At 47.6% G+C, this 25,344-nt stretch overlaps 1 protein-coding gene and 1 non-coding gene across 2 annotated transcripts in view; one reads left to right on the forward strand and one right to left on the reverse strand.

Moving 5' to 3' along the window:
* Positions 1-6,186: 6,186 nt before the first annotated feature.
* LOC126419400 (myogenesis-regulating glycosidase-like) overlaps positions 6,187-25,344 on the reverse strand; it is a 54,598-nt gene continuing 35,440 nt past the window's right edge. The window contains exons 4-6 of the mRNA XM_050086588.1: positions 21,135-21,563; positions 16,971-17,127; positions 6,187-6,386 (exon numbers count right to left, since the gene is read on the reverse strand). Coding sequence (XP_049942545.1) covers positions 6,187-6,386; positions 16,971-17,127; positions 21,135-21,563 — 786 coding nt within the window. The remainder of the gene's footprint in view (positions 6,387-16,970; positions 17,128-21,134; positions 21,564-25,344) is intronic.
* On the forward strand, positions 7,275-7,349 carry Trnas-uga (transfer RNA serine (anticodon UGA)). Its single transcript has one exon. It is a non-coding gene; the product is annotated as a tRNA-Ser (tRNA).

Genomic DNA, 25,344 nt, shown 5'->3' on the forward strand with positions numbered 1-25,344 from the left:
CCATCGGTGCGATTTCTACGCTGCACTGTGCAGTGTTGCTTTTCACTGCGACGACGACCTCATACACTTTTGCACCTAAGATCCGTTGTGGTGGGGCCGCCATGTACCCTGTTGTTTGTAGCCCCCTGACAACACAGGGATCGCTCTACTGATGCCTGCGCCGTTAACTCCCCATGTATGCCAAGGAGTAGATGCCCATCTCCCTGGGGCATCAGGACTCCTGGCAATGGCCATCCTGCCAGGTGGCCCTTGCTGTGGCTGGGTGGCGCCCATGGGGAGGGCCCTTGCTCGGAGTAGGTGGCATCAGGGTGGATGACACGCAATGAAGCGTGGCACATCATCTCTTGCTGGTGGCCAGCCACCAGCAGTCTCTAAGCGTTCGGGGGCTCATTTTAAAGGTAACGTTTATGACCCCAAATCGTTCCCGTCCCTGGCCACACCATGGGAGGAACGAAAGGCAATGAATGACAGAGACACGTATTCGCCCCGGTATCTCGTCTGTACCAGAGCTGATGGGGAATCCTTTGTCTCCGTGAAGCCTCAGTTCTCTGTAGAGCATTTAGAGGACAAGTTTGGGGAGGTGGAGGGCTTGTCCAAAATGCGCTCTGGGTCAGTTTTGATAAAAACGGCATCCTCCGCCCATTCACGCAGGTTACTTGCTTGTGACAAGTTGGGGGATGTTGGTGTTACGATCACACCCCATAAGAGTTTAAATATGGTCCAGGGTGTTATTTTCCACAGGGACCTACTTTTGCAGTCTGATGACGAGCTGCACGCCAACTTAGAGCATAGAGGTGTTCATTTTGTCTGGCGTGTTCATCGGGGTCCGAGGGACAATCAAGTTGCTTCCGGTGCCTTCATATTGGCCTTCAAGGGTGATACATTACCGGAGAAGGTCAAGGTGATGGTCTACCATTGTGACGTCAAGCCCAATATCCCTCCCCCGATGCGGTGCTTTAAGTGCTGGAAGTTCGGCCATATGTCTTCCTGCTGCACTTCCAGCCTCAGATGTCGAGATTGCGGACGCCCATCTCATCCCGATACTCCATGTGCTCCGCCTCCCATCTGTATCAACTGTGGAGAGCCTCATTCACCTTGCTCGCCAGACTGCAGGATCTTACAGAAAGAACGCAAAATCATGGAATATAAGACCCTGGACCGACTGACTTACACTGAGGCTAAGCAGAAATTTGAACGGCTACATCCCATGCGCATGATGGCATCTTATGCCTCAACTGTCACTCCTGCTCCAGCTCCTTTAGCTGCACCACAAACAGTCACCTCTCAGAGGACCTCACTGCCCCCTTGACGATGGGGGCCCCGTCTCTCGCTGTTGCTCCCACACCATCTACCTCCGAAGCAGCACCCACTAAACCACTGGGGACACCAGTCCCCACTTCTAAGCCGGAGAAGCGTAAGTCTTCTTCGGCTTCTCTCGCTTCCCAGGTTCCTACCAGCGGCACAGCAGACACCAACCAGTGGCTGAAGAAGCCACAGGTCGCTGGTCGTCGAGCTTCGCGATCATCTTCGGTCCCGGAGACTGGCTCCAATAAGCCCTCTCAACAACGACAACCAAAGGAACAGCGAGAGAAAACGACATTGAAGACCCGTAAGACCAAGGCACCTGCGGTGGCACCTACTCCACCGCTACCTACAATCTCTGCGTCTGAGGATGCGGTGGAGATTCTTGCGTCCACTGAGGACCTCGATCTCGCCGGTCCCTCAGACTCAATGGATAGCACTTGCACGGGTGCTCCATCGGAGGCAGCAGGTGACCCAGAGGCGTAATCTGCCTTCCCAGTCCCGTCACGCCTTTCTCAGCCATGGACAATTCCATCCTCCAGTGGAACTGCAGCGGTTTCTTCCACCATCTAGCTGAGCTCCGCCAACTTATCAGCCTTCACCCTTTCTTCTGCATTGCTCTTCAGGAAACTTGGTTTCCAGCAATGCGAACCCCCGCCCTCTGTGGCTATCGGGGTTATTATAAGAACCAGGCAGCTTATGAAAGGGTGTCTGGTGGCGTCTGCATACATGTCCTTAACTCTCTTCACAGCGAGTCTATCCCTCTACAAACAGCTTTAGAGGCTGTCGCTGTTCGGGTGTGGACGCCACAGGCTGTTACCGTCTGCAGTCTTTACCTTCCACCGGATGGTGATGTCGCGCAGCATGTCCTGGCTGCGCTGATAGCCCAATTGCCGCCACCTTTCTTATTACTGGGCGACTTCAACGCCCATAACCCTCTGTGGGGTGGGTCAGTGGGGACAGGTCGAGGTGCCACCATTGAGCATTTTTTGGCACAGCTCGATCTTTCGCTGTTAAATGATGGTTCCTTCACACACTTCAGTGTGGCGCATGGCACGTACTCCGCCATTGACCTTTCGATCTGCAGCCCTAGCCTCTTACCATCTCTCCAATGGAGAGTGCACGACGACCTGTGTGGTAGTGACCACTTTCCGATCTTTCTGTCACTGCCACAGCGTCAGTCTTCTGGGCGTCCTTGCAGGTGGGCAATGAATAAGGCTGACTGGGACTTGTTTTCCTCCATTGCCGCTGTTGAGCCTCTCTCTAATGATGGCATTGATGCGGTGGTTCAATCGGTCACCACGGGCATCGTTACTGCCGCCGAATCTTCCATTCCCAGTTCTTCTGGGTCCCCTCGGCGGCGGACTGTGCCTTGGTGGTCACCTGAGATCGCTGAAGATTAAAGATCGCCGGCGGGCGCTCCAGCGTCATAAGCAACATCCCTGCATTGAACACCTCATTACCTTCAAATGTCTGCGTGCGCGGGCCAGCCGCCTTATCCGCCAACGCAAGCAGGAGTGCTGGGAGCGGTATGTGTCCACCATTGGCCTCCATGTCTCTCCATCGCAGGTCTGGGCCAAGATCCGACGCTTCTATGGTTCTCGGACCCCTGGCAGTGCCCCTGCGCTCTCACTGAATGGAGCAGTTTGTACAGACTCCGACGAAATTGCCAACCGCTTGGCAGAGCATTTTGCTCTGTGTTCCGCTTCTTCCAATTACCACCTGGCCTTCCGCTCCATTAAAGAGCGGATGGAACGTCGGAGCCTTTCTTTTCGCACCCACCATTCTGAATCCTACAATGCTCCTTTCAGTGAGTGGGAATTTCACAGTGCCCTTGCCGCCTGCCCTGATACCGCTCCTGGGCCAGATCGCATCCACTGTCAGATGCTGAAACACAATTCAGTGGACTGCAAGCGACGCCTCCTCGATCTTTACAACCGTCTCTGGGTCGAGGGTGAGTTTCCGTCACAATGGCGGGAAAGCATTGTCATCCCCATTTTGAAACCGGGCAAGAGCCCTTTGGAGGTGGACAGCTACCGCCCCATTAGCCTCACCAACGTTCTTTGCAAGCTTCTCGAACGGATGGTGACCCGGCGCTTGAATTGGGTACTGGAGTCTCTGGGCCTTCTGGCTCTGTCTCAGGGTGGGTTCCACAAAGGCCGCTCCGCCACCGACAATCTGGTGAGTCTGGAGTCGGCCATCCGTACTGCCTTTGCCCGCCGTCAGCACCTGGTCGCTGTCTTTTTCGTCATGTGGAAGGCGTACGATACGACATGGCGTCATCACATACTTTCTACCCTTCATGGATGGGGTCTTCGGGGCCCTCTGCCGATCTTTATCCGAAATTTTCTGTCGTATCGTACCTTCCGCGTGCTAGTCGCGGCCTCCCATAGTTCCTTCCGAGTCCAGGAGAACGGGGTACCACAGGGATCTGTCCTCAGTGCCTGCCTGTTTTTAATCGCAATAAACGGGCTCGCTGCGGCGGTGGGAAATTCTGTCTCCGCTTCCCTGTATGCTGACGACTTCTGCCTTTACTACCGCTCTACTGGTATTGCAGCTGTTGAACGTCAGCTACAGGGCGCTATCCGCAAGACGCAGTCTTGGGCTGTAGCGATTGGTTTTCAGTTTTCGGCTGCCAAGACCCGCGTTATGCATTTCTGCCGGCGCCGAACAGTCCATCCTGAGCCGTGACTTTATCTTGCCGACGAACTCCTTGCTGTGGTGAAGACCCACAGGTTTTTGGGTGTAGTTTTTGATGCCCGGCTGACTTGGCTGCCTCATATTCGGCATCTAAATGCGCTGAGATGCTTGAGCCACACCCGCTGGGGCGCCGACCGATCTACCCTGTTACGGCTCTACCAGGCGTTAATCCAGTCTCGTCTGGATTATGGGAGCCTGGCTTATGGCTCAGCATCCCCATCTGCGTTGCGAGTACTGGACCCAATCCTACACAGCAGAATACGCCTTGCCACTAGTGCTTTCTGGACCAACCCAGTGGACAGCATACTTGCGGAAGCAGGTGTCCCTCCATTGCGGTTCAGGCGCCAAAATTTACTGGCCGCTTATGCTGCCCATGTTTTTAGCTTGCCTGGGCATCCAAACTATTGTCTCCTGTTCCCGCGATCGGTCGTCCATCTGCCAGAACGTCGGCCCCGGTCAGGTTGTACGATTGCAGTCCGCGTCAAAGAGCTTACCTCCGGGCTTAGAGTTTTCACTGTTCCACGTCCTTTTTGGGCCACTTTGCGTACACCCCCATGGTGTGTTCCTCGCCCTTGCCTTCGGCTCGACTTGGCACAGGACTCGAAGGACTCAGTCCCTCCAGAGGCCTTCCACCGCCGCTTTTATTCCATCCTGGCCACGTATCAGGGCTCTAACGTTGCTTACACTGACGGTTCGATGGTTGCTGGTCGTGTCGGTTATGCACTAACTCTAGGGGACCATTCCGAACAACGTTCCTTGCCGGCTGGCTGCAGCGTTTACACTGCTGAGCTGGTCGCCATCTTTCGAGCCCTAGGGTATATCCGCTCCTGCTCAGGTGAGTCCTTCGTGATCTGTGGCGATTCCGTGAGCGGTTTACGAGCTCTCGATCAGTATTTCCCTCGTTCTTGTCTGGTGATGGCTATCCAGGAGTCCCTGCATACTCTTGCCCGTTGCGGCCGCTCTGTGGTCTTTGTGTGGACCCCTGGTCATGTCGGTATCCTGGGCAATGAACATGTTGACCGCCTGGCGAAAGAGGCCACCAGGCAACCATCTCTGGAAGTTGGCCTCCCAGAGACTGATTTGCGAGCGGTCCTCCGCCGAAAAGTTTTTGCGCTTTGGGACACTGAATGGCGCTATCGGATCACACCCAATAAACTCCGTGCCATTAAGGAGACGACGACTGTATGGTGGTCATCCATGCGAGCCAACTGCAGGGACTCAGTCGTCCTTTGTTGGCTCCGCATTGGCCACTCCCGGCTGACACACAGTTACTTACTGCGTCGGGAGGACCCTCCTCTGTGTCGCTGCGGGGCGGCTTTGACAGTGGCCCACATTTTGTTGGCCTGCCCCATTTTAGCTGTGGTCAGGCGGACATTTGCGCTGCCTGATACGCTCCCTGCCCTTTTAACTGATGACCCTGCTATAGCTGGCTTAGTTTTACGTTTTATTCAGGCAGAAGGTTTTTATCATTTAATATGAGTGTTGATGTGTATTGTTTTGTGTTGATTCTGGCCTTTAGCCTACTGTTTTAAACTGAGTTTTTAATGTGTTCTCGGTGGTTGGCTTTTCCTTTTTTATTCTATGGTCGGTCAACCACTGACACACTCCGTGTGATTTTAATTTGTTATGTCTGTTCTTTGTCTGAGTTTTTCTTGTCCTGTGTTGTCTGTTGTCTCTATTATCCGTTTTTTACTCTGTGTGGTAGTTTCTAAGTTTTGGAACAAGGGACCGATGACCGTTGCAGTCTGGTCCCTTTAATCCCACAAACCAACCAACCAATCTTCTTCCTGTCGGTTAAATTTCGCGTCTGTAGCACGTCATCTTCGTGGTGTAGCAATCTTAATGGCCACTTGTGTATTATGTCTACCTGTGTTGTCGACCACAGTACTGCTGTAGACTATTAGTAGAACTACCCTTCAGCCAGTTTTTCAGCCAGCACAGCTACCGAGAAGAAGAGAAGAGGCTTATGCACAAAGAAGCAGGTTTGTTCTAAGTGGAAGGAAAGGAATTGGGGTGAATGTACGGAAGAAATGATAATAAACACTTGCATTGACGTGTATCACAATACATATTATTTTACACGAATACATTTTCGACACTGCAGTGACAAATCCGTTTGCTGGTGTTGTGCGAAGTATTCTGTTTCGCTGCTCGTGCGCACACGGCCCGTTCAGGCCGTGACGTCTAGGAGTCGGCGATCCTGGTGAAGTAGGGCAGAGTGTTGAGCGGCGCAGAGTAGTCGTAGAGCCAGCGCGGGCCGCGCACCGTGGGGTGCTCGGGGTCGGCCTCGTCCCTCCAGGTGCCCGCCGGCAGGTAGACGTCGCGCGCGACGGCGCCCTCGTCCAGCACCGGGGCCACCAGCAGGTCCTCGCCCAGCAGGAACTCTGCGCACAAGGACACACAGAGCGCTGCGTGACAGGGGCAGGTGTCGTAACATTTACCGGAATACTATCGCCTGAATGGAAGTGACCAAGTGACAAATCAGTACCTAGAATGAAATTTTCACTCTACAGCGGAGTGTGTGCTGATATGAAACTTCCTGGCAGATTAAAACTGTGTGCCGGACCGAGACTCCAACTCGGGAGCTTTGCCTTTCGCGGGCAAGTGCTCTACCAACTGAGCTACCCAAGCACGACTCACGCCCCGCCGTTACAGCTTTACTTCTGCCAGTACCTCGTCTCCTACCTTCCAAACTTCACAGAAACTCTCCTGAGAACTTTCCAGAACTAGCACTCCTGAAAGAAAGGATATTGCGGAGACATGGCCTAGCCACAGCCTGGGGGATGTTTCTAGAATGAAATTTTCACTCTACAGCGGAGTGTGCGCTGATATGAAACTTCCTGGCAGATTAAACTTCCTTTCTTTCAGGAGTGCTGGCCCTGCAAGGTTCGCAGGAGAGCTTCTGTAAAGTGTGGAAGGTAGAAGACGAGATACTGGCAGAAGTAAAGCTGTGAGAACGGGGCGTGAGACGTGCTTGTGTAGCTCAGTGGGTAGGACACTTGCCCATGAAAGGCAAAGGTCCCGAGTTCGAGTCTCGGTCCGGCACACAGTTTTAATCTGCCAGGAAGTTTCATATCAGCGCACACTCCGCTTTAGAGTGAAAATTTCATCCTAGAAACACCCCCCAGGCTGTGGCTAAGCCATGTCTCCGCAATATCCTTTCTTTCAGGAGTGCTAGTCCTGCAAGGTTCGCAGGAGAGCTTCTGTAAAGTTTGGAAGGTAGAAGACGAGGTACTGGCAGAAGTAAAGCTGTGAGGACGGGGCGTGAATCGTGCTTGGGTAGCTCAGTTGGTAGAGCACTTGCCCATGAAAGGCAAAGGTCCCGAGTTCGAGTCTCGGTCCGGCATACAGTTTTAATCTGCCAGGAAGTTTCATATCAGCGCTCACTCCGCTGTAGAGTGAAAATTTCATCCTAGAAACATCCCCCAGGCTGTGGCTAAGCCATGTCGCCGCAATATCCTTTCTTTCAGGAGTGCTAGTCCTGCAAAGTTCGCAGGAGACCTTGAAACGCCCCCTTAGAAAAATTATTGAATTACTGTGCTGATAACTCTCTTACATTATTTGATTTTCAAACAGCTGAGCAAAACTGAACGTACCCAGACATTTCGCTCTTTACCTATTCTTATCAACACTAAACTGACACATAATATTTTTTAGCGCAACGCAATCTGACTTTCAATATTCCCTACAAAAGAATGGCCCTGCCTAACATTAACCTATACCTTTCGCAAATCACTTACCTCACAAAAATCTTCGTTACTCGAACTACTGCAATACAGCGAGCGCCACTACTGCCAGCTAAATAAAAGATTCAAACTACTGAAGGCACTAACTACTGATAGGCATAGTTAGCAAATGAAAGATTTTGATAGAGAACAAACAATGTATTTACCTTAATAGTGTTCAAAAGTCATAATATATATACCAGTCCATGATATCCAATATTACAAATTTACCCTTTCTGATGGACACACGTCCAGACGTCCGCTCTCAAAATTCCTCCATCTCTCTCCCCACATCCACCACTGCTGGCGGCTCACCTCCAACTGCGCAACGCTACGCGCTGTTAACATCCAGCTGCCCAACACTACAATAGCCAACAACAATGCAAACCAGCCACAGACTGCACACAGCACAGCCAGTGATTTTCATACAGAGCACTACGTGGCGTTACCAATTAAAAAACCTAAACAGCCTACTTACAACCTTCTGTGAAGTTTGGAAGGTAGGAGAGGAGGTACTGGCAGAAGTAAAGCAGTGAGGACGGGGCGTGTGTCGTGATTGGATAACTGAGTTGGTAGAGCACTTGCCCTCGAAAGGCAAAGGTCCCGAGTTCGAGTCTCGGTCCGGCACACAGTTTTAATCTGCCAGAAAGTTTCAAATCAGTACCTGTTGTCGGTACAGCATCGCTAAGCTGCTGACATTGTACCCGGTGATCCTACCGAAAAAATTAAGCGGTGAAGAGGGGAACTTGCAAATGGTTCAAATGGCTCTGAGCACTATGGGATTTAACTATTGAGGTCATCAGTCCCCTAGAACTTAGAACTGCTTAAACCTAACCAACCTAAGGACTTCACACACATCCATGCCCGAGGCAGGATTCGAACCTGCGACCGTAGCGGTCGTGCGGTTCCAGACTGTAGCGCCTAGAACCGCTCGGCCACTCCGGCCGGCGGGGAACTTGCAACTGGTGTGTTGTCGGGTAAAGACTAAACAACTCCCAATGAGCTGTTAAATAAATACCTGAACTGTCATCCAATTGGGAAGGTGATCTGATCACAAGTGTTTTTAGAAATAATGACATTCGAATACATTTGCTTAATGTATAGCGGGCGATCAAAAAATTTCCTTCTGAAGGAGTTGCCGCAACGTAGCGGGTCCCCGGTGTGGATATACAGGGTGAACATTAATAAATCCGACAAACCGCAGGGTCGGTATCCTGTCTGGAAATGGAGGATAGACGTCCTACGAACATGTGTCCTGAAATGTGTCACTGCCACGGTAGAAAGCGATAACGAATGAAAGTTCTTCTCGCTGTGGCCGAGCCGTTCTAGGCCCTTCAGTCCGGAACCGCGGTGCTGCTACGGTCGCAGGTTCGAATCCTGCCTCGGGCATGGATATGTATGATGTCCTTAGGTTAGTTACGTTTAGGTAGTTCTAAGTCTAAGGGACTGATGACCTCAGATGTTAAGTCCCATAGTGCTCAGAGCTATTTCAAAGTTCCTCTGACCAGGTGCCATGTGTTCCTTGTGTGTTGAAGGCTGTGTGGTTGACGCAGTTCTGTAACCAGCATAATGGTCCGGTATTCGTGGCGGGATCAAGCCAAAATAGTCGAATCCCTGCCCGCATGCTGATGCTGAATCAGTGCTGATGAGACCCCTCGACCACTCCCTGAGGATTGTTTGTAGTCCACAGATGACCATAATGCAGATTAACGATGCCAATTCTGGTAAACGATCTTCGTCGGTAAAGAGGTGTGTGTGTGTGTTGGGGCTTATGGGCGCTCAACGTTGAGGCCATCAGCGCCCTGACACGCATTAAAAGGAACGAATGTGGACAGACCTAATAAAACTGAAGCACACACGCAAAGAAGGCAGGAAAAGAAGGAAAATGCTACATAAGAGGATTGATGATAGAAATCCAATAGTTGTGATGGTCTGGTGCAAAAACCATCGACAAAATCGTTCCCTTCGGGTGAAATTCGCTGCTGTTAAACCATGCAGTCGCGGCAGGTTATACGGATAGTAGCGGCTGTCATGCAGGGAACACACAATCGTGCTTTGGTATACACTATCTTGGCGGGCCACTTCCCTAGAGCTTGTACTAGGGTTTGTTTCAATATCGCGTAGAACTCGAACCTCGAAATCTGGTGTACGGAGAGTCCGCCGCCTCCCTGCACGTTCTTCTGTCTGAAAGGATCCTTGATCACACGAACGCCCAAAAACGGCCTTGAAATGTTGCTTGATGTGGTTGGTGTCTGTGAGGGTACTTGTTTTGGTATAGCCGTGTTGCCTCTCGACATTTCTTCATCGGTTTGGCCGTAAACAAACACCATCTCGGCTTGTTCCCTATATAAATACCAGACCATTCTGCAGCTTACAGCTGGGAGGGATTAGGCGAGCGGTCTGAGGCGCCGCAGTCATGGACTGTGCGGCTGGTCCCGGCGGAGGTTCGAGTCCTCCCTCGGGCATGAGTGTGTGTGTTTGTCCTTATGGTACTTTAGGTTAAGTAGTGTGTAAGCTGTTTTTCTTAGCAGTTAAGTCCCATAAGATTTCACACACATTTGAACATTTTTGCTGCTTACAGTACGCTGCGTCAATCATGCAGTCTGTAGCACACAGGAAACACACGGCATGTGGTAGGAAATTGGAAATTTGTTATAGGTTCCTATGGAACCAAACTGCTGGGGTCATTGGCCCTAAGTTCCTGTGGGACCTGTTGGCCCCTAGGCTTACACACTACTTAATCTAACTTAAACCAACTTATGCGAGGACAACACACACACCCAAGCCCGAGAGAAGACTCGAACCTCAGATGGGGGGGAACCGCGCGAACCGTGACAAGGCGCCTAAGACCTCGCGGCTACCCCGCACGGCTCGTAGTCAGAGAAAGTGTTATTAGTCAGTGATATCTACCGTGAAAACGATGCATTTCCGGACACATGTTCATTGGAACTTTTTTCCCCCTTCCACACAGGAATCCGTTCCTGCAGTTTTTCTGTTTTATTAATGTTTACCCTGTATATGCCCCGACATGTAGAAAGGGAATTAGAGTGGCATTCTTGTCTTTCCGGCGTGTGTGCGATAAATGAGGAAACGTGAACTATAGCGACGTCATTACCAAATGCGTCCAAACAGGATGAACGTGTTGTTATTCTTTTCTTGGCTGTCGAAAGACAAACACCGGTAGACATCTATCGGAAAATGGAGGATGTTTATGGGGCAGCACGCCTGTCGAAACCACCGTTGTAGAATGGTGCGCCAAGTTCCACGTCGGTCGCGATTCAACACAAGACGTCGGTCAGTCTGGACGTTACGCAGAAGTTACACCAACTGAAGTGGGAGTCAGTCGAGCACCCGTCGTCCTGATCTCTCTGCATGCGATGATCACGCCTTCCGTCCCTGAAAAAGGCATTCAAGCGTCGACAGTTAATGTCGCACTAGGATGTGCAAGAGGCAGTTACGTACTTCTTCATTCAGTGGGTCACGGCATTTTACCAAACGGGTCTCTTGAACCTGGTGCGTCGCTGGGAGGATTGCCTGGATGCTCACGTCGGTTTTACCCGATTGCCATACCGACTCTCTATTGTACGGCCTTCGAACGGACACTGTTTTATCGCTCCTTGTAGCTATAACGGAAATGCATTTTGTATAGTTGGGTATTGAAACATCGAACAATAGGTCATCATTCATCAAGAACCTATACAAAAGTAGTATAATGTGTATGCTTTCATTTTATAGCAAAGCCTTGATAAGATGGTGATCTCTCGTACATGCAGTCGCTGAATTTGGACTTGAAAGGAATATTTATCGTAACACTTCGTTATACGATGTAGATCAGTACATAATTTAAGAACCAAATCTAGGAACAATATTGCAAATAGGGGACTTCTCGCTATGATGTGTTCCACGGAACATCTCACTAACATTTCAGAACACTCTACATTTCATTCAGAAATCATCAGTCTTCCGAAACAGCATCCATCGACTTACCTACCGCCGCTTCTAACCTTGGTCTGTGCGAATAACTGGGTATTTATTGCTATTGGTGTGCATGGTACATATACTTAATTCAGTAAACTGATCGTGCAGTATCTGAGCGTAGATGTGACGAATCCTGCAGAAACAGGTGTGAACAAGATGGGGCCATGGGATCATGTAGCTATGTTACGTAAGATAATAAATGAAACAACTTATATTAAACGAAATATTCGTAATTCAGAGCATTCTCAAACCACTGCAGTTAATTCAGAAAGCCCACATGGCTTCTTAATGTATCTAACGCAAAGCAAGTCTCTCGAGAAGACTAACCAGATTACGTATTCTCAATGGGCGACGGCTAGCACTACAGTAAATCGTTTACAATGAATTAAAGGGTTACAAGTTTGAATATACAACGAGAAGTATTGAGAACATACTTCCCGATCAGCTTTCATTTCACGAAAAGTGAGAAAACTATGAGCTTCGTTTCAAAATGCGAAAGGATACCATTGGTTCCGTATGCTAAGAGATCGCAAAATAAAGGTGCGAATATTTAGCAGGCACGTCGGAAATAAGCTAAATGTCGCCTAGCTGGCACAATGGCAAGTAATTGGAAAGATCTCGCTCTTAATATTCATCAGTGTAGAATCTCCGAACCATCTCGCATCGACAGGCACAGTAAGCTGCAGAATCGACGAGACTGCCTCCGAAACAGAAAACGTGGAACAGAATGGCAGTTCGTACAGAAATATATCGGTACGTGGTTCCACATCCGCGATCTTTTCCCACTGGCTGATGGCCTTCGCAGCCCAGCAAACATACAAGCATACTCCAGAGGCGGCTCAAAGAGACAGACCAAGGAGCTTCTTTCTGCTAAGCGAAGCTCGTCGTAGCATACACAAGCAAATCTTGCAAAGTTAATCACACGATTTAGGAAAAGCAATAATCTTTCTTTCTCTCTTTTGCTACTGCCTTTATCCCTCAGTGTGCGCAGGGTCGGTAGGGTCAAGGACGGATTTTCCATGGTTAATTTTTAAGGGATGGCCGGATGCCCTTCCTGCCGCCACTCCATACTCCCCGGGACGGAATTAGTGTACCCCTTAGTCTGCATCTAGTGTAAATCGTGAAATAGTGTGAATGTGTTTCAAATGTCTGTGAGTCGTGTAACTGAGGCTGAACGTGGGGACCAGCCCGGTATTCACCTAGTAGAATGTGGAAAACCGCCTAAAAACCACATCCAGGCTGGCCGGCACACCGGCTGTCATCGTTAATCCGCCGGGCGGATTCGATCCGGGGCCGGTGCGCCTACCCGAGTCTAGGAAGCAGGGCGTTAGCGCTCTCGGCTATCCTGGCGGGTTTAGGAAAAGCAATAATATTGCAGGCAAAAAATGAAACTGCAAATAAAGAGACGATTTTCATATTTTGGCTCTTTCCTTTCCTAGTACATCATACGTTAGGTAACATTCACTTGTTCCGCAAAATTATGGTACAGAAGCCGCAAGTGAAAGTCCGTCAGTGCGATCACCTGCAATATTTGGTCGAGATCGCTGAAAATGAAATGACGTTTTGACAGACTGCGGATTAGTTCACAGATGAGCATGTGATTGCAAGATTATTTTTTGCTCTATTCTAGTCAGTTAATGTCTTTATAAGGGAAAAATCAGGTGTTCCATGTATGTACCTGTAATGAGGAAGTCGCCTTGGTGAACAAAGATTTTGGTAGAATTCTCGTACATTATCTTTACACTACAATACTCGCCGTTATGAATAATTACTGTACAAATCTGGTGAAAGAAAGTTTATACTGCAGAATGCATGTCTGCTTGTTGCAAACTGGTGTACCTCCGACACGCGTGATAATCAGCGTCGTACTATAGAGCGTGCCACACCCACGCGCCAGGCAGTCTCAGCGTGGAGCCACCGACAGTGCGATCAGCCGCCTCCCATATGACGAGCGTACCACAACTATACTTTATACTTCCGCTACGAGATATTCAAATAGGTCATTCATCCGCCAATAGTTACATCTGCCACCACAGACAGCGCTTGGTCCCAGAACTATTTGATGCATCACCAAATGGACCGCAGTCTCAGATTCAAAGGCCGAGTGCAGGATTTCAGCAGCCACACGGTCCCTCGGATAGTTCCAGGTACGATTCAGTTGCCTCCAGTCACCTGCAGTTCTATTTCCATTAGCTTACAGCTGCTTACAATGACTATTCAGTTCCAATCTGAAATCATCAGTTGTCGACCAGTTACAGTCGTCAGACAGTTAACACCAGGTGCCATCCCACTGCTGGCGTGCTCCAAGGCCTCGTTCTGTCTCCTGTCCTTTATCTCCTCTACACTGCTGATTTGCCCAAACCAATCCCACCCGTACTCCATCTCCTTCAGTATGCTGATGACACCACATCTCTCACCCCCTAACCTACACTCCAGAAATACCAACAGTCCCTCCAAATCCACCGTGATCAGTTTACCTCCTTATTTTAACAATGGTTCCTCAAGATCACCCCTCCAGAAGCCAGGCAATAATTATAGAAAGAACCACCTACACTTTCCCTCTTAATGACATTTACCTTATGATTTATTCACAATCCTGTGCAGTTAACTTATATACTAAAACATCTTGGACTGACCCTCGACTAGCAACTATTGCGGAAACCAGCGTGTACTAACCATTCAACAGAAAGTAACAAATAAACTAGAACTACCATCTGGCCGAACCTGGTGATAACACCTCTCAACTATTCTCCATCCAAGAAAACCTTGATCTGACCCATCCTCTACTATCCAAATTTTACTTGGATATCCACCCGACCAAAGTTCTATAAATCCCTCCACATCCTCGAACGCCATGCTCTCCTTCTCACTTTCCATATCCGTTTAGCTTCCTCCATGTGTATCCTCTACCATCTCATCAAATTCCCTCTCTTCCTCAACCACATCGAACACCTCAACTCCTCTGCTACCTGTAAACTAGATCCCAATAGCCTCATTGTCTCCCCTCTGATCACCAACCGCAGTACACTACCGCACCTCTACAAAACAACACACACTACATAACCTATCTAAACGCAACTTCAACCTACTCCCTCTCACAGACAATGAGATCCGTCCCGATAATTATCGCTCCTACCAATTTTAAGTCTTACCCTCCAATCACAGTCCACACTGGTCTCCCCTCTTTTTCCGTCTCCACTAATCCCCGTCGCTTTCCTCTTTAAACCACTACCCTAAACATGCAGCAAACTCTTCCCCACCCTCCGTCTCTCCCATCTTCTGTAGTCACAGTATCCATCCCAACACCTACCTCCATAGTTCCCGTCCCAACAGACTATCTTTTTTCTAACCACACACGTCAACCGTATGGAACTTCTTCTCTCGTCTCGAAATGCTCCTTCGCCGTGCGGGTCCTTCAGATTTTAAGTGAATGTGGAGTGTTTCTTCTTAGAATAATTTCATCAATAACTGCTGTGTTTTTAATACGAGGCCTGTTCAGAAAGTAAGCTCCGATTGATTGCCAAATTGAAACCACAGTGAACATCAGAAATGTTTTACTTGTAACAATTAGCTACACCTTTCAGCTACTTCTCTACGTAGTCGCCGTTCTGACTTAGACTTTTGTCATAGCGTTGTACCAACTTTTCAATAGCCTCATCATAGAAGGCAGCCGCCAGTGCTTTCCGCCAATTCTCCACGCTGGCCTACAAAAAAATGGCTCTGAGCACTATGGGACTCAACTGCTGAGGTCATTAGTCCCCTAGAACTTAGAACTAGTTAAACCTAACTAACCTAAGGACATCACAAACATCCATGCCCGAGGCAGGATTCGAACCTGCGACCATAGCGGTCTTGCGGTTCCAGACTGCAGCGCCTTTAACCGCACGGCCACTTCGGCCGGCGCTGGCCTACACCTCGTTGTCTGTGTCAAAATGTTGTCTTCAAAGACAGCGGTTCATGTGACCAGAGATGAAAATCAGGGGGAGACAATTGCGGACTCTATTGTGGGTAATCTAACATTTCCATTTGAAAACGATGCAGGAGCATCTTCATTGCCCCTGCAGAATGCGGCTGAGAATTGTCGTGAAGACGAAACAGCACGACAGTTATGTAATGTTAGCTGCATAGCTTCAGGCGAAATTTCTCACCAGGCCCTCGTACTTGGCGGCAGACACTATTTTCTAGACATCTTTACGCACTCACTGCGAGCTCAGAAATGAGAAGAGCGACGTGATGCTAACTGGGGTTATACTAGAGACACTACCCAACACATCTGTGCAAAGCTTTATCGGATTTTCACAGTCGTTTCCATTTCGCGACCGATCGGAGCTTACTTTCTGAACGCCCCTCATATGTTCATGTTTTCATTTTTTAGCTGTTAGTTGTTTGATTTTTTAATTTAAAAAAGAAAACAGTCTTAACATTTTTGTGTTGAGGGAAAAAAACAGAAAGCCATCCTATTTATTGTTCTTGAAATCATGTGTTAATAACATTTCTTCTCATGCGGCTGGGTGGGTGGGTGGGGGGATGAAACAAAAATAAAGAAAAATATCCGTGTGCCGAACACTAATCGAAGTGTTTAACAAGTAAGAGACTGAATTTATAAACTCTCTAAGTGTAGTCTATACTGAACCTCAGTCACATTAATTAGTAATCATTTACTGTGTCAGCCTAGATTACATTTGTAAATTTACATCAGTGCTATAGTGCTATACCTCCTCGCAAAACAAAAGCTGAGTACGTTTTGATATACATTATTTTAATAGCTTGTTGTTCTTGTTTCTCATATGTTGCTCCAGTGGTTCAGTTTCACATATGTTCGCCTGTGTCGTGACCAGTGTACTACCTTATAGCCTTGCAAATCTGCAGCCGGGGGTTTCCTTCCTGCTGCCTTTGTGTTGGACAACTCTATCACATAAACGAAATAAAGTCACGTGCTTATGGTGACGTGTTAATGTAGGAAGCAAAATACGTTTGTCTGTACGTTAAATCTATTCGCAATTGTGAATAAGGACAATCATGAACAGTAGAATAGAATGACGACAATGAAAATTTGTGCCGGACCGGGACTCGAACCTGGATTTCCCGCTTATCGGGCGAGCGGTCGCCTTACCATTTAGCTATCCAGACAGGATCCACAGCCAGGCCCAAACTTCCATATGCAGTCACCATTTGTCGGTGGTGGTTAATGAACATACAGTGCAGAGGAAAGACCACTGGAGTGGAAACAGAAAAACTAGGTTAGAAGAAAGCAGCATGCGATACCTGAGTCGATGGTGTGCGCTACAGAGTCGCTCGGGTCGACCCACCAGACGGGCAGGTTGACCGGCGTGCCGGCGGCCGCCGCCTTCTGCAGGAGCTGCTCGACGACCGGGGCGTACTGGGCGCGAAGCTCCATCAGGCTGCGGCATATCTCCAGCGTCTGGAACACGGCCGGCGGTCACGGGTCAGGGGCCCTATTCTGTATCGTTCATACCGATCGGCGCTAGGTTAGTCTCGGTAGTGACGTCATTTTCGGTTATTTATCGAAATATCCTATTCAGTAAGCTTCTGAGACTTGTTACCGATTTTACGACAATTGTACCGAGATGTTTTGGATTTCGATCTGGCCCTGTCGATCGGTGAGCTGTGGTTTATGTACACCTATAATTTGTTATTTTAAACATATTTAGCGGTTTTAGCTTTGGATTTAGTGATTGTGTTACTAAAGAATCACCAGAGGACGCATCCGGTTATAAAGTGAGTTCGTAATTGACTTTTTCCTTTGTTAGAAATATGGTTAGGTTACGTTGTTACTGTGATTGATTACATAAAAAAAAAGTTTTCGGTCAATATTTTCTCAAAATACGTGTTATTTTTATGCAAATAAGAGTTTAAAGATCATTAAATATCAAGACATCGGCTCTGCTAACGTATATTACATGTATGTGAACTGACGTTACTAGTGCCTTTGCGCACTTTTTCCCACAAATGGGTTAGCTAGTAATTATCAAAACGTGTTTGCAACTGTGTAACAATGGAAAGCAATTATGTGAAACCTGATATTTGAAACCTTCCGAACTATCACGCATTTATGACTTACGCATCACCGTTTGACAACGAAGTCAGCCTACGTTCCTCTACAGTCCACACAGTACTACAAAAATTGAGTGTCTGTCGTTTGGAGCGGCCAAACACCTCACTCTCTTCAGCAACGCATGCAGACAACATTTACACACACCTCACACATACAGAACATTGTAATTTTTGTCTGGGACACCGTTCTCAAAGCAGGACGATAGTCAAAAAAAAGAAAGAAACAAAAAGAAAAGAAAAGCGGTTAGCGCGCGGGAATGCGATACAAAGAGCGCACTTCCTCAGTAATCATTTCGTGATTTCTGTGTGTTTAAAATACCAAATATTGTTGGAGGTGAAACTGCTGTTAGTGAAACAACCGACAGTGACCTTTATATTTTTTCTTGTCAGAAATAATACACAATTTTTTCCGAATATCGAGTATGCGGTTAGACAGGAATCTAAGAGCACAACTTAAATTACTGGGAATGTAACTAGCAGCAGTCATCTTCATAATCTTGCTTGTCACAAATATTTATCTACGATCGAATCCTCAACCACAGTAGACAGGGGTGAAAGATTTCTGCCGTAATATTTTTAGACTGTAGCACCATATACGAAACATTTTCATTCATGAGATGCATGTTATAAACTTCGAGAAACTGCAGGAGCTCCCGATAACGCGTTTTTTTTTTCAATTTTGTTTTTAAGACCCAAATCGTTGACTTATCATATAGGGAAGTGGGCTACTTAATCATTTGGATCTCTAGGGGCGAGTTATAACCACATTCTGTTTTATCTTCTTATTCTTTGAAACTCTCAGAACCAATTTTTCGGGTGTTTTATAGATGTATTCGTACAATGTGGTACCAAACACTATTCCTAACTCATTTTTCGAAACGTAAAATCCAAAACACGATGTCAGTGTGAATGAGATAAGACGACATAATGCGGCATTTACGACAATCTGCAGAATACAGTCAAATACGCTATCGTTATTATGCATGCATGGAAACATGTGGTCAGAGAAACTGTAAAAATTTCTATGCATTTTAGCTGAGAATCATAGAAATGGATATACAGCTCCTGACACTGTTAAAGCGGAGGCAAGGTCGATGAAGGCGGGCACGTCAGCTCGATGGGATGCGGCGTCATGTGTTATGGCAACGTAAATGCAATTTTCGGTACTTGGAAGAATAGTGCGCCTGTGTCGTCTGCTAGCCGATTTGTGTTTGTGGCGCTGTGAGTGCTGCAGTGCGCACGCGCGAATCTGCGACCGCTTGCTTCTGATTGGCTTGCGCGACACAAACCGACAACAGTACTTCGGTTCTCTAGACCCGAACGGTATGGCTACCGAAATGCACACTGAACAATTCAGGGACTCTAATTCAAGTACTAGACCGTTCGGTGCTCTTGAGTACCGAAACGATCGGCACAATGGCGGAAAGATGCAGAATAGGCACCTAGACTGGTCACCGACCTCGCCCGAAGGAACTCGGCAGCAAAATCGACATTGGAAAATGCTAGCTATTCTCTTTTTGCGGAAAACAATCCGAGTGCCGCGTAACTATTACCTCTCAACTGTGGTTTCAATCACTGAATCTAGAGCCCTATTCCTCGACGAGTAAGTTTCACACAGTTTCGACCCAGGCCCGCAGAAATTATGAAATAAGAGAGGGAGGGTGAATACGAGATGCGGGGAGAGGTACTACCCTTCCGGTGTTTTGGAGAGGCACAGCAGTATCAGTTCTGGAGTCACGCTGTGGGAGCCGTCGGCTTAGACACGGGTTCCCAGGTAGATGCCGTGTTTCTTGACTTCCGCAAGGCGTTGGATAGAGTTCCTCACAGTCGTTTAAGGAACAAAGTAAGAGCATATGGACTATCAGACCAATTGTGTGATTGGATTGAAGAGTTCCAAGATAAAAGAACGCAGCATGTCATTCTCAATGGAGAGAAGCCTTTCGGAGTAAGAGTGATTTCTGGTGTGCCGCAGGGGAGTGTCGTCGGACCGTTGCTATTCACAATATACATAAATGACCTTGTGTATAACATCGGAAGTTCACTGAGGCTTTTTGCGGATGATGCTGTAGTATATCGAGAGATTGTAACAATGGAAAATTGTTCTGAAAAGAAATGCAGGAGGATCTGCAACGTATTGACACATGGTGCAGGGAATGGCAATTGAATCTCAATGTAGACAAGTGTAATGTGCTGCGAATACATAGAAAGAAAGATCCTTTATTATTTGGCTACAATACAGCAGGTCAGCAACTAGAAGCAGTTAATTCTATAAATTGTCTGGGAGTAGGCATTAGGAGTGATTTAAAATGGAACGACCATATAAAATTAATCGTCGGTAAAGCAGATGCCAGACTGAGATTCATTGGAAGAATCCTAAGGAAATGCAATCCGAAAACATGGGAAGTAGGTTACAGTACACTTGTTCGCCCACTGCTTGAATATTGCTCACCGGTGTGGGATCCGTACCAGATACGGTTTATAGAAGAGAGAGAGAAGATCCAACGGAGAGCAGCGCGCTTCGTTACAGGATCATTTAGTAATCGCCAAAGCGTTACGGAGATGATAGATAAACTCCAGTGGAAGACTCTGCAAGAGAGACGCTCAGTAGCTCGGTAGGGCTTTTGTTGAAGTTTCGAGAACATACCTTCACCGAGGAGTCAAGCAGTATATTGGTCCCTCCTACGTATATCTCGCGAAGAGACCATGAGGATAAAATCAGTGAGATTGGAGCCCACACAGAGGCATACCAACAGTCTTTCATTCCACGAACAATACGAGGCTGGAATGGAAGGGAGAACCGATAGAGGTACTCAGGGTACCCGCCGCCACACAGCGTGAGGTGGCTTGCGGAGTATGGATGTAGATGTAGTTGTAGATACAGCTGGTAGTGGCACAGGGAACTTTGGCAGCAGAACTGCATGTCGCAACCATCCAGCGTCTCTATGTGTAACCCTCATGCGACAGTATCGTTGTGCCACTTTCCAATACGACAATGCTCGTCCGCACGTGAACTATCCGGGTGGCTTTGAGGTACTCCCACGGTTGGCGAAATTCCCAGCTCCGTCTCTGGTAGAACACATGAGGGACCAGTTCGGATATCCTCTCTGTCCGAGTGCCAGTGTGACCAAAGAGGTTGCAACATCATATTGGCAAGTACATAGCAAAGATCAAAGTCCAACAGTTGAACAAGCGTGGTCCAAAGTAGGCCCATTCGAAATGAGAAGCAGATATGAGAAAAGAGAGTCTCACAGACAAACTATGTACGCTAATAGGATAAAATGTGAGGAAAAAGCCCTGACGCAGCCACCGCCTCACAAGATAGCTCAATAGACGACGTGTCAGAAATGGACGCACCTCGTCGTCGTAGTCCCACGGCGTGAAGGAGAACTTGACGGCGGGCATGAAGATGGTGGCCTGCAGCCAACGCGTGTACAGCTCCTTGGAGGGGAGGACGTGCGTCGCGCCGCCCACCATCTCTGGCATCACGAACGGGTGGCCCACCATGCTGATCTCGAGCAGCTTGGGCAGCAGCGTCCGCAGACCGCCCGAGGCGCCCCAGCTGCTGGACACGATGTCCATCAGGAAGAAGTGAGGCAGCCGCTGGCTCTCCACGGCGGCCTGTATCTCGACCAGGGGCCCGAACTGAGAGGCGGTCGCCGCGTACTCGTCGGTGAAGCGGACGGGGTTCCGCTCTACTGGCTCTATGACGGGGAGCTGCGGCAGCCAGCTCGTCTGGCCAGCATCGAATTCGAACGAGTCGATGCCGGTCTCATTGCGGAGGGTCTGAAAGTAGTTGAGAAATAAACAGTCAGTGTACGTGAAAGCAATGGTGATATGAAACAGCTTTAGAACATTTATTTAGCGTATGGCTAATACAGACATATCATGAAATTAAATTACCTATACATATGCACATATTGACACACAAGAAACTTAAGTTTGTCTTTACAACTGAATATCCAATCCATCAATCCAGAGCCGGCCGATGTGGCCGAGCGGCTCTAGGCTCGTCAGTCTGGAACCGCGAACCCGCTACTGTCGCAGGTTCGAATCCTGCCTCGGGCATGGATGTGTGTGATATCCTTAGGTTAGTTAGGTTTAAGTAGTTCTAAGTTCTAGGGGACTGATGACCTCAGATGTGAAGTCCCATAGTGCTCAGAGCCATTTGAACCATTTTGAACCTTCAATCCAGCGCACTTCATTTGGAGTTGCTGGCAGGAAGTCCTCTTTGGCGCCGTGATAGGCTCGAATCCTCCATTCACTGACAATGTGGTGAACAGTCTGGTATGGAGCCCCGCAGTCTCATGCTAAATCAGGCAGCTTCTTCCACTTAAAGAGAGCATCCCTGCATCGGCCATGGCTGGTACGGATTCTGTTGAGAGTAGTCCAGGTCTTGCGTGGTAAGTCGAATCCACTTGGGAGTTTAGCACCTGAGACGATGGTATGCAGGTAAACATCTGTCACTGCCTCCCACCGACCTTTCCATTCGTCAAGAGGTTTGAAATTCTTAGCAACCATGTCAGCAGCATGACACAGAGTTGGATGGAGTGATTTCAGTCTCTTGCGATTTAAAAGTGGCACGTCGCTATGCATGGGTAGGTTAGATTTCCTGGAGATCCTATGGAATTCTCCCATAAGGGCAGTACATCTGTGTAGATCAGGAGGCATTATACCGGTTAACAGTGGAAGTCAATAAACTGGAGTACTGATTGCGCCAGATATTATGCGCATTGTCGTATTCAGCTGGCATTGTCGTATTCAGCTGGGTATCAACAAGCCTTGTATGATAACTGTTCATCCAAACAGGTGCACAATACTCAGCACTTGAGCACACCAAGCCCAGAGCTGAATATCGCAGGGTGGTTGCTGAAGATCCCCAGGTAGTTCCGCATAGCTTATGGAGGATGTTGTTTCGAGTCCTTAGCTTTTGAGCTAAGTTAAAATGGTTCAACTGGCTCTGAGCACTATGGGACTTAACTGCTGTGGTCATCAGTCCCCTAGAACACAGAACTACTTAAACCTAACTAACCTAAGGACATCACACACATCCATGCCCGAGGCAGGATTCGAACCTGCGACCGTAGTGGTCGCGTGGTTCCAGACTGTAGAGCCTAGAACCGATCGGCCACTCCGGCCGGCAGCTAAGTTAAGAAGGTGTTTGAAGCATAGTGTACGATCCAGGATGACACCAAGATATTTTGGGTTCCAATTATGACGAAGAATCCTGCCTCTGAAACTTACTTCCAGTTTTAGGTTCGCCAACCGGTTATTTAGATGGAAGCAACACACTTCTGTTTTACTCACACTGGGTTCGGGTCTCCAGATTTTGAAGTAATTATCTAATGCAGACGGGTCATTGACTAGAATCTCCTCTGTTGTCTTCATTTCCTGGTGTTTTACGGCTAGAGCCAGGTCATCGGCATAGCAGTATTTTCTGGACGAAGTGTCAGGTAGATCAGATGGATATAGGTTGAACAGTAAGGGTGAGAGAACTGATCGTTGAGGCAATCCGTTGTTCAGCTTCCTCTCCTTACTTATGTTGCTTCCACTGATTACCTGGAACTTCCGATCACTTAGCATGCTGTTAATCAGTCGAGCCATTGTTCTGCAGTCTGACTATCCATAGGATCTCCTGGCAATGACATATCAACTAAATAGCAGAAGCAGTTATTTTCAGAGCTCATTAACAAGCTTTAAAACAAGTTCGTTATCGCACTGAATGAGCTGATGTATAGAATCAGTCGGTATATGTGTGAATAGAGTCAGTCGGTACAGCACTTTTCCGAGAAAGGCGAAGGTCCCGAGTTAGAATCTCGGACCGGCACACACTTTTAATCTGCCAGAAAGTTTCATATCAGTGTACACTCCGCTGCAGAGTGAAAATCTCATTCTCGAAACATCCCCCAGGCTGTGGCTAAGCCATGTCTCCGCAATATCCCTTCTTCCGGGAATGCTAGTTCTGCAAGTTTCGCAGTAGAGCTTCTGTGAAGCTTGGAAGGTAGGAGCCGAGGTACCGGCAGAAGTAAAGCTATGAGGACGGGGCGTGACTCGTGCTTGGGTAGCTCAGTCGGTTGCCGGCTCGGTAGCTCAGCGTGTTCGATCAGAGGGTTAGCTGCCCTCTGTAATAAAAAAACTGAGTGAACGGATGAACTATGAACCTGAACGGGTCTCATGGAACGTCCGGCCAGAACAAATGCAACGAACAATGCGATCAACAAAAAAAGAAGTCCGTAGAGCACTTGCCCGTGAAAGGCAAAGGTCCCGAGTTTGAGTCTCGGTCTGGCACAGACTTTTAACCTGCCAGTAAGTTTCAGATTACAGAGGTTAAGTGTGACAAATAAGTAGCTACAAAGCATTACCATTAGTACTGTTAAAGGCTGGTGCATAAGTTAGCAACGTTTTGGTTTTGAATGCTGGTATTCCGGTTGGTAACGCTTCATTTATCGATCATCATTTTTCATTTGTAGTGCACTGTTGCTGTTACAATTTACATATTGTCATTCTATCATTTGGAGATAGCGAACGGAGCTGTGGACGCTAGGAAATTGAGTTCCAAGTTGACAAATCGGGACATTTTCGACATACTCTACTGTTTGTTTTCATTACAGCAATGACAGCAGCGGAGACAGCCAGAAACATTTGCGCCACTCATAGGGGTACTGCCGCAGGAGGCAGTACGGCATGAGAACGGTTTTCTCGTTTTAAGGGGGGGGGGGGGGGGGGTAGGACGTGAAACGTACCGACTTTGAGCAGGAGAGGCACCACAGGACATTTCAATTTCCACTGTCTAAACTTTTACAAATGAATTCATAAAACTTTGTCAGCATGACCAGGAAGGATTAAGGATTCACACTAATAGCGGTGGAAGCTCAAAAACATAACAAAATAATTTTTTTACATGCGAAATTTCACTTACTATTTTTACTTACTACTGGCTGCATTTGTTGCTATAGGTACACGTTTCTCCATAAATAAGAGAGAATTCTTCGATGAATTTTACACAGCATACAAACCATACTTACGGGTGTATAAAACTCTAGAATTTTCCAAATGTATTAAAAACTTTGGTAAAAATTGGGATAAATAGCTATAAAATTTCAGCTTTTTATAAACATAAAGCTTAAAATGTAACAGCTCATTCATTTTTTCATAAATTGAGTAAATTCTAGAGTTTCATACATCTGTAAGTATGGTTTGTATGTTGTGCAAAATTCATCGAAGAATCTCTCTTAATTATGAAAAAACTACCTATAGCAACAAATGCAACAAGTGAAAAAAAGATGAAATTTCACAAGTAAAAAAAATTTATGTTGTTATGTTTTTGAACTTCCACTGCTATGAGTGTCAATCATGAATCCTTCGTGGTCATGCTGACAAAGTTTTATGAATTAATTTGTAAAAGTATAGACAGTGGAAATTAAAATTTCCTGTGGTTCCTCTCTTGCTGAAAGTCGGCTCGTTTGACGCCGTACCCCCCTTAAGGAGGATCGGTTGGACATTATGACTTTTCACTTTCAGGAAGATCTTCTGGGTTTGACGAAGACCGTTTAAACGCATTAATCCA

Source organism: Schistocerca serialis, chromosome 9 (assembly GCF_023864345.2).
Source record: "Schistocerca serialis cubense isolate TAMUIC-IGC-003099 chromosome 9, iqSchSeri2.2, whole genome shotgun sequence".
NCBI classification, from domain to species: domain Eukaryota; kingdom Metazoa; phylum Arthropoda; class Insecta; order Orthoptera; family Acrididae; genus Schistocerca; species Schistocerca serialis.